This window comes from Phyllostomus discolor, chromosome 4 (assembly GCF_004126475.2).
Source record: "Phyllostomus discolor isolate MPI-MPIP mPhyDis1 chromosome 4, mPhyDis1.pri.v3, whole genome shotgun sequence".
In the NCBI taxonomy this organism is placed as follows: domain Eukaryota; kingdom Metazoa; phylum Chordata; class Mammalia; order Chiroptera; family Phyllostomidae; genus Phyllostomus; species Phyllostomus discolor.
In genome coordinates, this window is record NC_040906.2 from 89450317 (window position 1) to 89465076 (window position 14760).

Below are 14760 nucleotides of genomic sequence, written 5' to 3' on the forward strand. Positions count from 1 at the left end.
TACCAAAAATTGGGGTTGCTGGGTGGTATATAACAAATCCACATTTAATTTTATTAAAAAACTGCCAAACTACTTTCCAAAGTGGTTGTATTCTACTCAAGTCCTACTAGCAATCATGTGTCAACTCCTGTTATTGTAAGACTATCTAATCTTAACTATTCTAGTAGATGACTACTAACCTCTCATTATGCTTTTATTTGGCATTTCCCTGAGGCACCTATAAGCATAGAGAGGTCCTTTATCACAGTAAGATGTTCTTTGCTTTTCCAAGTTTGTTGAGTTTTCATTATGAATGGGTATTGAATTTTATTCTATGTAACTTAAGCCTTAATTACACTGACTTTTTAAAAAGACCCTATAGCTAACAGTAGACTTAAATACTGAATACTGTCCTCCTAAGATAGAGAACAAGGCTAGGTAGTCTGCTGCTATCACTTCTATTCATCATCGTTGCAATAATCGTAGTTATGTAATAAAGAATAAAAATATAATAAGGAAAAAAAGAATACAGGCTGCAAAGGAAGAAGTTAAACTGTCCCTATTCTCATATGACATAATTTAAAATAATAATCCTAAGGAATCAATAAAAAAAATTGGAAGTAGTAAGTGAATTTAATAAGGTCTTAGGATTCAAGGTTAATACAGAATTATAATTGTCTAATCCTGGGACTTACCTCAGAAATACAGTTTGTTTAAATTTTTAAAACAAATGTAATTTACCTTATGTTTACATGATAATGTATGTAGAAACCCCTATAGAATTCACAAAAATTGACTAGCATTAATAAGTGAGTTTAGGAAGACTGCATAATACAAAATCAATATACAAAATAAATGGTATTTTTATATTCCAGTAACACTATTTGAATAATTCTTCTAATTGCCAAAGACAGAATCTGAGATATTAACTGATTTCTCTCTTTCCCTTGTGAAATTACTCTACCTTAATTAAACCAGCAAGTTCTGTTGACTTTATCTCCTAAATATCCCTAGCACTTACCCACTTTTCTTCATTCCCTAGCCAATCATCTTTCCTAGTGAAACCAGGACCTGAAACATCTCTGAAACTAGAACTTAATGGTCTCCTTTTTCCCCCTAGTTTTAAGTATTATTTAGGAGAAAACAGTAGGTCTCCTCACAACTGTCCCAAGACCACCAGATCAAGCTGGGTCAGACTGGCACCAAAGAGGCATGAGCAGGCCCACTTAGCCACTAACTAACCCCAAGCTGACAGCCTGAAGAGCACAGCAGAACCACAATTCATAGAATTCAAGTAGAAGAGGTGCTACTTTTAACACAGGGAGCCCTCTAAGAAGTGGGGGACCTATCAATAAGGAAGATCTGCTGCAGCCAAATCTGGTCACATACAGGAAGGATAAAACAAACTCTGCCAGATTGTGATTTCTTTATTCTCTGTGGTCCCTTCCACATCCCTAAGCTTAGATAGCTTAGCTCCAGTTAGTTCTAATTCACACCCCTTGATTTAGAATGAATAAATATGTACAACTTCTCCTTACCCTATTGGGAAAAGCTAATTTGAGCTTTGTCTCTGGTCTCTTCATTTAGCTGCCCTAATGAATGAATCCTATTTCTCTGTGAAAACCTGCTGCCTCAGACTTCTGGTTTCTCTGTAAGTGGCAGGCAACAAACTCACCACCCTTGTTGGCTTTTGTTCTGGTAACACTAGTGACTTCATTACTGCAACTATCTCTAGTTTGTAACTCTATATGTCACTGGCTACACTGTAACCAGAGTAAGGTCTAAAATACATACAAGTCCTATCCTTAGGTGACTATCTTATCACAGATTAAAAGGCACTTAATGATCTGATCCATTACTCAAACCTTATCTTTAACCCATTTTCTCTCCTTGCTCTATATTCCATCAATATGAAAAAATATTTCAAGTTCCTCAAATGCAACACTCTTCACTCTGGAATTCTGTACATTGCCCATTCTCTCGGACACACATCTCTATACCCCAGATCCCTGTGTCATTCCCTGCTAAAATGAAACAAGGTTAAAAAAGACCAAAAGTAAAAAATGTAACATTTGGTAAGTAACCAAAGAGGTTTATATAAATAGGTAATAAGAGCCTCAGTTAAGGTTTTACAGTAGAATTAAATGAAAGGAATACGAGAGAAATACTGGCATGTGAAATAAAAGCAAATATTTTAGCAACCATGTTGTATTAAAACATGACTTATTGAAAAATGATCATCATCCATGTGATTTTTCCTATATTTCCTCAAACCTGATGAAATAATTCAAGAACTTGGAGTCATGTAAAAAGGAATCTTCAAAGGATAAACCAAGCTGTTCTATATAAGTTATTTCTTACTTCAGTAGTTTTAATCATTAGCCTATTGGGTTAGAGGAGTGATTTTCAAAATGTGGTTCCTTGGACTAGCAGCATTATCATTTTAAGGGGATTTGCTTGTTGCATATTACTGAGCTCCACACCAGACTTTCTGAATCAGAAACTCTAGGCAGAGAGACCCAGAAATCTGCATTTTAAGAAGCCTTCAGGTGATTCTATTGTAAGGTCAAGTTTGAAAGCAACAAGGATTACAGGGTATGAAAACATATCCTGTAACAGTAACTGTAACAGTAAACTGAAAACAGTAAATCATCATGACCCCAACACAATCAGAAGAATGAAACTGCAGAACAACAAGTCAGTAGTAATTATAACTTACTCTTTATCCTACTGAAAGGCACTGTAATTCACTTTGGGGGAAGAAAAAGTAAATGCACAGGAATAATACTCTCATATAATCTCAAAGCTCTAATAAATATCATGTTGATAAAGGCCACTAACAAACAGCCACTTTTAGCCCTGGCCGGTGTGGCTTGGTGAATTGAGTACTGGCCTGTGAACAAAAGGGTCACTGGTTCAACTCCCCAGTCAGAGCACATGCCTGGGTTGCAGGCCAGGTCCTCAGTAGGAGGCACGTGAGAGACAATCCCATATTGATGTTTCTCTCCCACTCTTTCTCCTTTCCTTCTCCTCTCTCTAAAAACAAATAAATAAAATCTTAAAAAAAAAAGAAACGGCTATTTTTATGTGCTTAAAAACTGCAGAAATTGTGAATAAAGTATAACCATATTACTCATTATTTTGCTCACTCAACATTTACTGAGTACTGTTATTGTACAAGACATTATGGTAAAAAGCTACAGCTGTGACAGACAGATTTTAAATGAAAGCAAGAGAAATTTTTAAAAAGTCAAAGCTTTGCTTTAAGTAATTTTGTTTGTCGCAGTGGAACTCATTACCAAGGAAGGGTCTAAAGAAAAAAATAGTGAACTATGAATCTATATCTCCTATGTATAAGACCTTAATAACATCCTAGGCTCTTTTAGTTTATCAGTTACAAGTTAATTTTAATGTATGCTTATTTCTAAGGCAATATTAATTCTGATCCTCTAAAAGTATGTATAATATACACATGAAACATATACATTATATATATATGCATAACACACATAAGCTTTAAGATGAAAAAACTCTGAACTAAGGATTAACAAGAATTCTTTCAGAACATTACCAAATTCTTTTTTATCACTGCTGGTAATTTTATTGCATAGTTACCTCCTCTCCTCAATACATTCATTTTTATCAAACCTGCATATCTATATGTATTATCTCTTGGGAAGCAACATTTTGCAGTAGGGAGCATATAGGATTTTGAGTCAGAAAGATGTGAGTTCGAATCCTTTCTCAGCTACTTAATTATCTGTGCCATCTAACAAGTTTGTAAGTCTCAGTCTTTCGTCTTTAAAAGAATTTCAATGATACATTCATAAGATTATTGAGAGAATTTGGCTTATAAAGTCCACAGTGGATGTTTCATAAAAGTTACTCCCTTACTCCTTGCTCTTTTTAAGAATTACTTCCATTTCCCTCAGTCCATTATTTATCCTAGAAGTCTTGATACATTTCATACTGACAACCAGAAATGAGACACTACTTACATTTGTACTCTAAAGGTCCTTGCTTGGACACATTTTGGCGTTTCACAGATTCTTCTGAATATGTGTAATTGTAGTGCTATGGAAAAACTTGTGTGGGGAGGTAAGAGACCCAAGTCTAGTTTCATTAATGCTTGGACTTTTTATCCCCTTGGACTGAGATAATGTCCCATGAAAAATAAACATGTTAGACAAGATAATCTCTAAGGCTCTAAGTCTTTAAAGTTCTATTATTTGGGGGAAGACTTACTTTGGGTCATTAGCAATTGGATCCTTGGACCTGGGAATATATCTTATTTGGGAAGGAATGTTCAAGAAAGAAAAGAATGACAAAATAAGGATAAGTAGGGGAGAGCAAAAAAATCAATCCAGCTCAAAATACCTCTGCTTCCCCACATTCATCCTGCTGTAATTGTTTTAGAAGAGAAATGTCTTCTTGTATACAAACTGATATGATATAATTTTTATCTCTTATAATACATGTAAGTAATCTCAGTCCTTCCAGAATACTTTCTCAGGAATTGGTGTTTCACACTCATGGCAGTGAATGTGGTATTAAGTAGCTGGTCTCTTTCATTTGTTGTCTTGTCACTTCTCCAAGCAATCTAAAGATAGGCTTATATAATAAACAGTCTGACCTATCAGTGTCAGCAAGATAATCTAAGGATTATCTATTTTTACCCCAAATCTGCCTATAGTGAGGTCTAGCAGTCACCTTTCAGATGTTTGCCTGGCTTACAATTTATCTTTCTGGAAAAAGTTTCATTATTGACATTTGTTCTCACTTCTACTTTCACATGTGTTTAACTTATTGAGAAATAAAACTATTTCTCTAGACCCTTTGAGGAGTTCAAGTCATCTGATAAAGACTTCAAAGATTGAGGAAGGTTTGTTTATATTTTAGTTCAGTACAAAAGGGTTTATTTCCATTGAGACTAACTGGCCCCTTGCTTTGTTTTATCCACATCATCCTCACAGTTTCCAATTAAAAAATCAGTAAATTATGCTAAGAATAAATAATATTTAACATTTCATATTTATTTCCTAGAGCTAGGATGCTGACTGAGAAAGCAAGAGAGAAATGGGAAAGAGAGAGGGACAGAGGGAGGGAGGAAGGGGTGAAGTGGGGGAAGAGAGGAAGACCCTAGTCATAAGAGTTATTTGTATATTTGTATTTTCTATAGCCATTCTATCAACATAGCCTTATAAACTGGTTTCTAGGCCCTGTAGAAACTGGCCAGGTAGCTTAGTTGGTTAGAGCATTGTCCCAACACACCAAGGTCACAGGTTTAATCCCTGGTCAGGGCACATACAAGAATCAACCAGTGAAGGCATAAATAAGTGGAACAACAAATCGATGTTTCTCTCCCCCCACCCCTTTATCTAAAATCAATAAATATAAATTAAAAGAAAAACAATAATGGATTTATAAAGTACTGATCCAGAGAACCATTTTTTTTAGCCTCCCAGTTTTTTTAAACTATGAAAAATGGTTCCTTCAAAACAGTCAGTCATTCTCCCACACTAGTCAAAAGGACATCATATTCTTTTGTAAAAGACCTCATTGTATAACCATATAAATTTACAAAAAATGAAACATTTCTATTATTTATCACACGCCACCTTCAATTTCTATGATGTGATCTTTCCAATAAAAAGAATCACAATTGCAATTAGTGAGGAATTAGTAACAATATGAAAAACTTAATACTGCCCAAGAACTCAAAACTCTGAAATATAATCTATCTCATCTGTGTCTCCATTGAATCTATCTATTTGTAAAATTTATACAGACAGCTCACGAATTCCACAAAAAATAATATCTTATTAATGCAGGCTAACTTTTATAAGACTCAAGATCCAGTAATATTTTTAAGTATTTTAATATTTAAAATATTTTCATATTAAATTTGTATTTTAATCTATGGCAATTTTCTGAGTTAAGAAGCATAATTAGATATATTTCTTAGTTGTCTGAGACACATAAATAAAAAAAAATGGCACTAGACCTACTTATAAATATAAAATACTTAGGGAAATAAACTTACAGATTAAAACATTAAGAAAATGAGGAACCCCTGGCTGGCGTAGCTCAGTGGATTGAGCGTGAGCTGGGAACCAAAGTGTCCCAGGTTTGATTCCCAGCCAGGGTACATTCCTGGGTTGCAGGCCATAACCCCCAGCAACCGCACATTGATGTTTCTCTCTCTCTCCTCTCCCTCTCCCTCCCTTCCCTCTCTAAAAATAAATAAATAAAATCTTTAAAAAAAAAAAAAAAAAGAAAAAAGAAAAGAAAATGAGGAACGCCCTGGCTGGCATAGCTCAGTGGATTGAGTGTGGGCTGAGAACCAAAGTGTTGCAGGTTCGATTCCCAGTCAGGGTACATGCCTGAGTTGCAGGCCATGACCCTCAGCAACCGCACATTGATGTTTCTCTCTCTCTCTCCCCCCCCTTCCCTTCCCTCTCTAATAAATAAATAAGTTCTTTAAAAAAAAAAAAAAGGAAAAAAGAAAATGAGGAACAAAGGCAAAGATAGTCTCTGATTATTCAAAAACGTTTTTGTCTTGTTTTGGAGTTTAAAAAAATTATTAAAATTATTGGGGTGATCCTGGTTAATAAATTTATACAACTTTCAAATGTACAATTCTATAATACATCATCTATATATTGATTTTTCCAAAGTTAAGTCACCTTCCATTATGTCACAATTGTCAAATTTTTTTTAAACTCACTAGAACAGTGAACATTATAAATCACAAAGAACTTCATATTACGAACAAAGAGAAAACCTAAAATGAAAATGAAATGCAACATCTTCAACTTACTGGGTTATCTGTGGAATCATCAGCCAACTGTAAACCAAAATAGTCACGCTCAGTCAAATCAAGATGTTTGAAGACTATATCCAACAGAACTTGCCCCTGATCATGTTTCTAGAAGAAAAATAAAAGGAAATCAACAATGATAGGCTACATACACTTTCAGATTTTTAACCTCTTGGACTTTTCTCCTCTTGTATTAAATTGGCAGCTGTTTCCATCCCATGACTATTGAGAATGAATACATGTTACACACTACTTAAAAAACTGTCTGACTTACTTTTTTACTCAAACTGATTCAAAGACTACATAATAAATATGAAGATATATGGAAAACCTCTGACTGAAAATGCCTTCTGCTTTCAGGATAGTGTGGTATTTTTGTAATTTTATATTGTTGCCACGTTAACATGTATATAACATGTATATATTCACATCATTTGTCTTACTGTTTATTTCCTACATTTAAATTGACTGGAAAGTGACACACTTGACTAAACACAATTTGACATTTGTATGTCTAAAATAAATAATGCCACAAAAAGGGAAATAAAAATGGTGAACATTATTTGTAGCAAACCAATAAACTGATAAATATTTTAGTTATAAAAGTACCCAGAGAACACTAGAAAAATTTTAACCTCATACCAATTCTATCATGTACACATTATTTATTATCCTGTTTTAATAAGAGTAACAATAAATTCCCTAAGTCCCACACTTAGTAAGTTGTAGTAAAAGGGCACAACTAGATAATTCCCTTAAAAATATAACTAATAAATAAAGCATGAAGAAATGGTAAACATGTTCAGTAATAAAAGAAATCAAGGTGGAAAACTATAATGACAACCATACAAAAAATAGAACTCAAAGAATTAAACACTTATTGCTGCTAATATTATAGATACATATAATCATTAGGAAAGCAATTTGAAAATAGTAAACAAGAGCAATAACAGTACTGACTATTTCTAGTACCCTAACCTGAGTGAAAAATAAAATCCAATATTGAGGGGGGAAGCTATACATGTCAATATGTTGACTGAAGTATTATTTATATAAGTATTAGAAAGATAGGTAAGCAGTGGTATATTTTACCACCAATTTTTCCTGTCATTAGTTACAGCAGTTTGATAGCTTCCAAATAAAAGTTAGAATCAAAACTCAGAGCTGAAACAATATAGACATATATTTTGTTTTCATATATTGGAAAGTACAGAGGTACTACAGAATCCAGAACTGGTTAATTCAACAGAGGAAAGATGTAATCTAATACAAGGGTTTTTTCCATCTCTATTATCTGCATTCCTGGTATTGCAGGAATACCAGGAATTTGTACTGCATTTGCAGGCTGTAAGCAAGATGATCGTGGCAATTTCAAAATTCACAGCCATACATGACAATGGTTAAAACAACAAACCTTCCTTGTAAGGTTACCTTACAAAGAGCTTTCCTTCATGTCTTATTGACCAGACTGAGTTAAATGGCTATTTGCAGAATTCATCAATGGCAAGGAAGCACCACATTTTTCAGACTATAAGACGCACCCCCCTGCCACATTTGGGAGGAATAATGGTTGTTAATACTGCTGTTGGGTTGTTTACATTTACATTGGTGAAATATTATGTTATTTATGTTATTAAACATTTTACCACATTTTTTGCTTCAAAATTTTTCCCCTACTCTAAAATATAGGTGCACCTTATGGTCTGAAAAACACAGGGTATGTGCTTCAAACAGTGCTTTACAATGGTGGCTCCTATTCAAATAACCTGTGCATATTTTTTATGTTGATGCAACTCATCACCCTCAACTCCCTCTCATTCTCATTAAATTGATGGAGATCAAGCAGTAACCTGTTTAAAAATCTATTAAGATAATTTTACTTTCTAGAGATAAAACGGAGTAGACCTATTTCTCCCTATACTCCACCCAAGTGAAACATTAAAGAAAAAAAAAAACACACAAAAACTTTTTTGAAAAGTACAAAGAAGGTGGTAGCCTGGCTAGGGAATTCTTTGAGATTTCTTTGCGTTTCTTTTTATTGAGGTAAAATTCACACATATATAATTAACTGTTTTAAAGTGTGCAATTCAGTGGCATTTAGTACATGCATGGTACTGTACAAATATCATGTCTAGCTAGTTCCAAAACATTTTATCATACTGAAAGAATACCATACCTATCAAACAATATCCCTTCCCCTTCCTCCAGGCCCTGGCAACCACTAATGTGCTGTATGTAAAATTTACCTATTCTGCCCTGACTTGTGTGGCTCAGTTGGTTGGGCATCATCCTGCAAAGCAAAAGATCGCCAGTTCAATTCCCGATCAGGGCACATACCTAGGTTTCGGGTTTTGGTCCCTGGTCGGGGTGCGGACAAGAGGCAACCAATCAGTATTTCTTTCTCATATCAATGTTCATCTCCCTCTCTTTCTCCCTCCCTTTCCCTCTCTAAAAAAACAAACAAAAAAAGAAAACAATAACAAAAAAAGAAATTAAAGTTACCTATTCTGTATATTTCATATAAATGGAATTGAACAATGTGTGACCTTCTGTGTCTGGCTTCTTTTGCTTAGCATAATGTTTTCAAAGTTCATCTATGCTATATCATTATACCCATACTTTATTTCCTTTATATGGGTAAATAATATTTCATTTATATGGCAATATCACAATTTCCTTATCAGTTGTTAGACATTTGGACTGTTTCCACCTTTTGGTACTATGAATAAGTCTCCCATAAATACTGATATACAGGTATCTATTTGAGTATCTGCTTTCAATTCTTTTATGCATATCACAGAAGTAATATTGATGGACCATATGAAAATTCTGCTTAACTTTTTGACTCTTTTCTACAGCAGCTGTACTTATTTTACATTCCCACCAGCAATGCATGAGAGTTTCAATTTCTACACATCCTTGCAAACATTTGTTACTTTCTACATTTGTTACTTTTTCTCTTTTGATCAAAGCCACTCCAGTGGGCATGAAGTGGTACTTCACTTTGGTTTTGACTTGCAATTCCATAATAAGTAATGATATTGGGCATTTTTTTCATATGCTTGTTGGCCATTTGTATATCTTTGAAAACATGTCCAATCAAGTCCTTTGCCCACTTTAAAAACTGGGTTGATAATCTCTTTGTTACTGAGTTCTAAGAGTTCTTTTCATAGTCTGGATGCTAGACTCTTAGCAGTATAAGACTTGCAAATATTGCCTTCCACTTTGTAGGTTCTCTTTTCACTTTCTGCACCACATACTTAGATACACAAAACTTTTAAATTTTTGTGAAGTCAACTTATTCACTTTTTTCTTTTGATGCTTGTGTTTTTGGTGTCACATCTAAGAAATCATTGTTAAATCCAAGGTTTTAAAGAATTGTCCATGTATTTTCTTCTAAAAACCTTATAGTTTTAGCTCTTACATGTAGTTCTCTCGGCCTTTTTGAGTTTTCTTGGAATAAAATCCTAGAATACACTCATAATGAATCACATGTGAAAAACTGACCAAAGTTAAAAGAGAAAAAGGTTTAAAACCTCAACTACCTATATTGTTTTCAGTAGGCCTCTGGATAACACACACATGAAGTTGACCAGAGCAGTACCACAAAGGTTCTGGATGCCAAATTGTCATTATAACCACAACCTACAAATGCAGGCCAGGACTTTGTGTACTACCAAAGTTAGTGGTTGCCAGTAGTGGTGACTCAGTGAAACAAAATAGACTGAATGTAATTCAGAGTTGCATAGTGCCCAAAATATCCAGGATACTACCTAAAATCACTCATCATACGAAGGGGGGGGGGGGGATTTCAACTGGAATGAGAAAAAACAATCAACACATGTCAATCAACATTGACATGACTAAGATGTTGAGTTGCCTGATAAGGATTTTGAAGCAGCCATCATAAAAATGTTTCAATGAGCCATTGTGAATGCTGTTTTTTTTTTAAGTGAAAAAGGGAGAATATTTCTGCAATAAATTAAAAGATATAAATTAACTAAATAAAAATTGTATAACTGGAAAATACAGTAATAAAAACTGACTGGATGTACCCAAGAGAAGAATGAAGATGAGGAAGAATCAATGAATTTCAAGACAGATTGACAGACCAATCTAAACAACACAAAGAAAATAGACTGAAAAAAAGAACATGACCAGACCTCAGAGACCTGTACCTGTGGGACAATGAAAAAAGATATAACAATTACATCACTGGAATTCCTAAAAGAGAAGAGATTAACAATGATAAAATGTTTGAAAAAATATTAGCTGAAAATTTTACAAATTAGACAAAAAGCAAAAACACAGATTCAAGAATCCACATAAATTGCAAACAAAGTGAATCCAAACAAATCTACTCCAAGACATATCATAATCAAACTACTGAAAAAAAAGAAAAAATCTTGAAAGCAACTAGAAAAAACATTAGACATTTACCTACAGAGAATGACAGCTCCCTTTAGAACAGACCTCTCTCATCTGCAACCATAAAATGATATGGAAGTGATACAACATATTCTAGGTGCTGAAAAAAAATTCTCAATCCACAACTCTTTACTAATAGAAAATATTTCACAGGAGTGAAGGATAAATAATGACATTCTCAGAAAAATTTAAGGGAATTTATTGCCAACAGACCATCACTAAGAGAATGCCCAAAAGAAGTTCTTCAACCAGAAATAAAATAAGATAAAGAAACATGGAAAAACAGAAAAGAAGAGCATGGAATTAAAGAAATTTGGGAAACTATAAAAGTCCATGCCTCTCTTCATTAAATTATGTTTGATGGTTAAAGCAAAAATTTTAACTTTAGTATGATGATGTATGAAGAGAAAAAATTTTGAGACAATTATAAAGGAGAGAAGGTAAAGATCCCTAATGGTAGGTTTCATTGAAGGTCAAAAATGTGGTTTTAGGACCTTATACTTATGACAATATACTATGATAATTTATATATGTAAAGTATAATAATAATGAGCAACCACCCCTCCAAAAAGCTATATAGATACTCTTAAAAATACTAAAACAAAAATGAAATTCTAGAAAATGTTTACATAATGTATTAGAAAGGCAGGCAAAAAAAAAAATAAAGGAATATAACAAGTTCTAACATAAATAATTACGTGAAAGTAAAAGGTCTAAATAATTAAATAAAAGGCAGAGACTGTTAGAGTAGGGAAAAAACCATGACCTAACTGTGTATTATCTAAAAAAAAAAAAAAAAACTGACTTCAAATATAATGGTATATGTAGGTTAAGAGTAAAGGGGCAAAAAAAGATATAATATGAAATATTAACTTTTAAAAGACTTAAAAGCAAGTAATTTTACTAGAGGGTAAAAGGAACATTATAAAATGTTCATGCACAAAATAAATGAAACAAAAATTAACAGAATGGAAAGAAAATAGAAAAGGCACAGATATAACTGGAAATGTCAACAATTTACCAATAGCTGGAATTATTCAACTGAAAATAAGCAAGAATATAGAAGTCAAAAATACATTAACCCATGGAATCTAATGGACATTTACAGAATGCCCTACTCAACAAAATAATCATTGTTTTCAAATGTCTATGGAATATTCAGAAAACAGACCATCCTGGGTCATAAACCAAACCTTACCAAATTGAAATAAACTGAAACCATACAGAGTACACTCTACAACTATAATGAAAACAAAATAAATAGTACCAGAAGAAGAAAAATTTGGAAACTAAATACTTAGAAATTAAAGAACACATTTCTAAATAATCCACACGATAAAGAGTACTCAGGGAAATAAAAAAAATACAACAAACTGAAAAAAAAATTCAACATAGCAAAGTATGGCTGTGGGACACAAGTCAAAGCAGTGCTAAAAGAAAATTTAGAAACTTGTATGTTTACATTAGGAATAAAGTCTCAAATCAAGCCTAAAACTCCCTCCTAAATAAAACTAGAAAAAAAGCAAAATAAACAGAAGGGAGTAATACAGTTAAGAGCAGAAGTCTCTGAAAATCTGGTTCTTTGAAAAGATCAATAAAATTGATAAACTCCTAGCAAGCATAATTTTTAAAAAAGGGAAGAAGAGACACAAATTACTAATTACAGAATTAAAACTGAGACTACCACACACTCCAAAAACATTTACAACATAAGAAAACAGAAGAGAAAAATCTAAACACATAAATATGAAAACCTGGATGAAATAGACTAAGTCCTCAAATAGGGAAAACATACTAAAATTCACCTAACGTGAAAGATACTTTGAATAGCTGTATAATTTATTTACTTATTTAATTCTTACCTGAGGACATTTTCTCATTGCTCTTCAGAGAGAGAGAAACACTGATAGGTTGCCTCCCAGTCACTCCTGGACTTGGGATCAAATCTGCAACCTTGGTAAAATATGTGGCCTGACAGATAATTGAACCTGAAATCTTTCAGTTATGGGATGATGCTCCAACTGAGCCACACTGGCTAGGGCTATGTTTTAAAAACAAAATAATATGAGAAAACACCTCCCCCCAGATAAAATTTTCTGGGCCCAATGATTTCACTGGAGAATTCTAGGAAACATTTAAAAAAGAATTGAGAACAATTCTTACTAATCTACCTCCAGAATATCAACTCATTCTCTGAAATTAGTATTATCATCCTTCTCAAAGCCAAAGACAGTTCAAAACAGAAAAGTATAGACACATACCCCTCATGAACATAGAAGCAAAATTCCTCAACAAAATATTACCAGATGGAATTTAGCAATATCTCAAAGGGATAAAAGAAGGGCTTTCCGGTTCTTGGGCAGGCTCTCTCTCTTCTTCCTCAAGGATGCATGGATGATCATGCTACAGCTGCACATTTCCCAAAGGGACAGTATTTTGGATGGGAAGAAGCTCGGCACAGCCTAGAATCAAGATGGCTTGGCAGAGGGTGGCAGGGTTAATTCTTCTTTGGATTCTAGAGGGGATGACCTTTGAGGCAGAAGGCTACCATTCTTCCAAAACTGTGTAGCTTTTGTATCTTATGTTGCTTTAGTTTGTAAACTAATCCTATAGAAATAAGATAATTAAAACTAACAGAGGGGAATGATAGAACTGAGGCATTAAAGAGAAGCCTTAATTGACAGGCTTAAGCTGACTAATACGTACATGTGGAAAGCTATTACTCCAAAATTGTAAAGTTTTTTGAATAAAGACTCCTTTCCTTCCTCACCAAACCTTTGCCTCTGGAATTCTGCCTAGAGGTGGCAGCTGGCAAGTACCACTTGCTTTTTGATAACATAACAACTAAATAGGGGTTTACCGGAGATACAAATCTGGTTCAATAACCACAACTCAATCAGGTAATGATGCCAAGGAAACAGCCCCAGGAACATGCTCCCCAGCAAAACAACTATTGCTGGTGAAAATAATTAAAACACACACAAACAAAACACCTCAAGAAGTTAGTCTCAGGGAATCATCTTAAGAGAATATAACAAATAAAATAGCATTTGTTCAAGGAATTCTACTAAATATTGGTAAGAATAGTGACAGTCTGTAACTATTATCGACTATAGTTGAGCCATGTTCATGATCTACTTCCTCTTCCTTCCTCCCAAACACCATGCACGTTCCACTCCAGGCAAGAATGGAGAACAAGGGAATTTCTCTACCCTTCCATTTCTCAGGCATCACAACTCCTTATTAACAGATTTTAAATCACAGGACAGGTGGCCAAACAGTTGGAGGCCTCCACCCAGCCCTGACACATGGGGCAGAGACTATATTTCAATCACAGAAAGTGAAAAAATACTAAAGCCATTAGGCATATGAGCTTGCTCAGGGTCAGAAGACAATGTGAGAAAACAACTTAGACAGAACCCTGACTGGCGTATCAAAATCTCTAGTAGGTAGAACAGTGACTGCAGAATGAAATCAATAGATACCTGGTTAGTTGAATGAGTGAATGATAAAATGACCTATGGAATAAATCT

At 34.0% G+C, this 14760-nt stretch overlaps 1 protein-coding gene across 5 annotated transcripts in view; it reads right to left on the reverse strand.

Moving 5' to 3' along the window:
- The window catches only part of PTPN4 (protein tyrosine phosphatase non-receptor type 4), a 292305-nt gene that overhangs the window by 176322 nt on the left and 101223 nt on the right, over positions 1-14760 (reverse strand). For 4 of the 5 annotated variants that reach the window (XM_036023611.1, XM_028533478.2, XM_036023612.1 and 1 more), the window contains exon 3: positions 6800-6907. The exons of the other annotated variant lie outside the window; for it this stretch is intronic. In XM_036023611.1, the coding sequence (XP_035879504.1) occupies positions 6800-6907 (108 nt within the window). The remainder of the gene's footprint in view (positions 1-6799; positions 6908-14760) is intronic. 5 annotated transcript variants of the gene reach the window in all.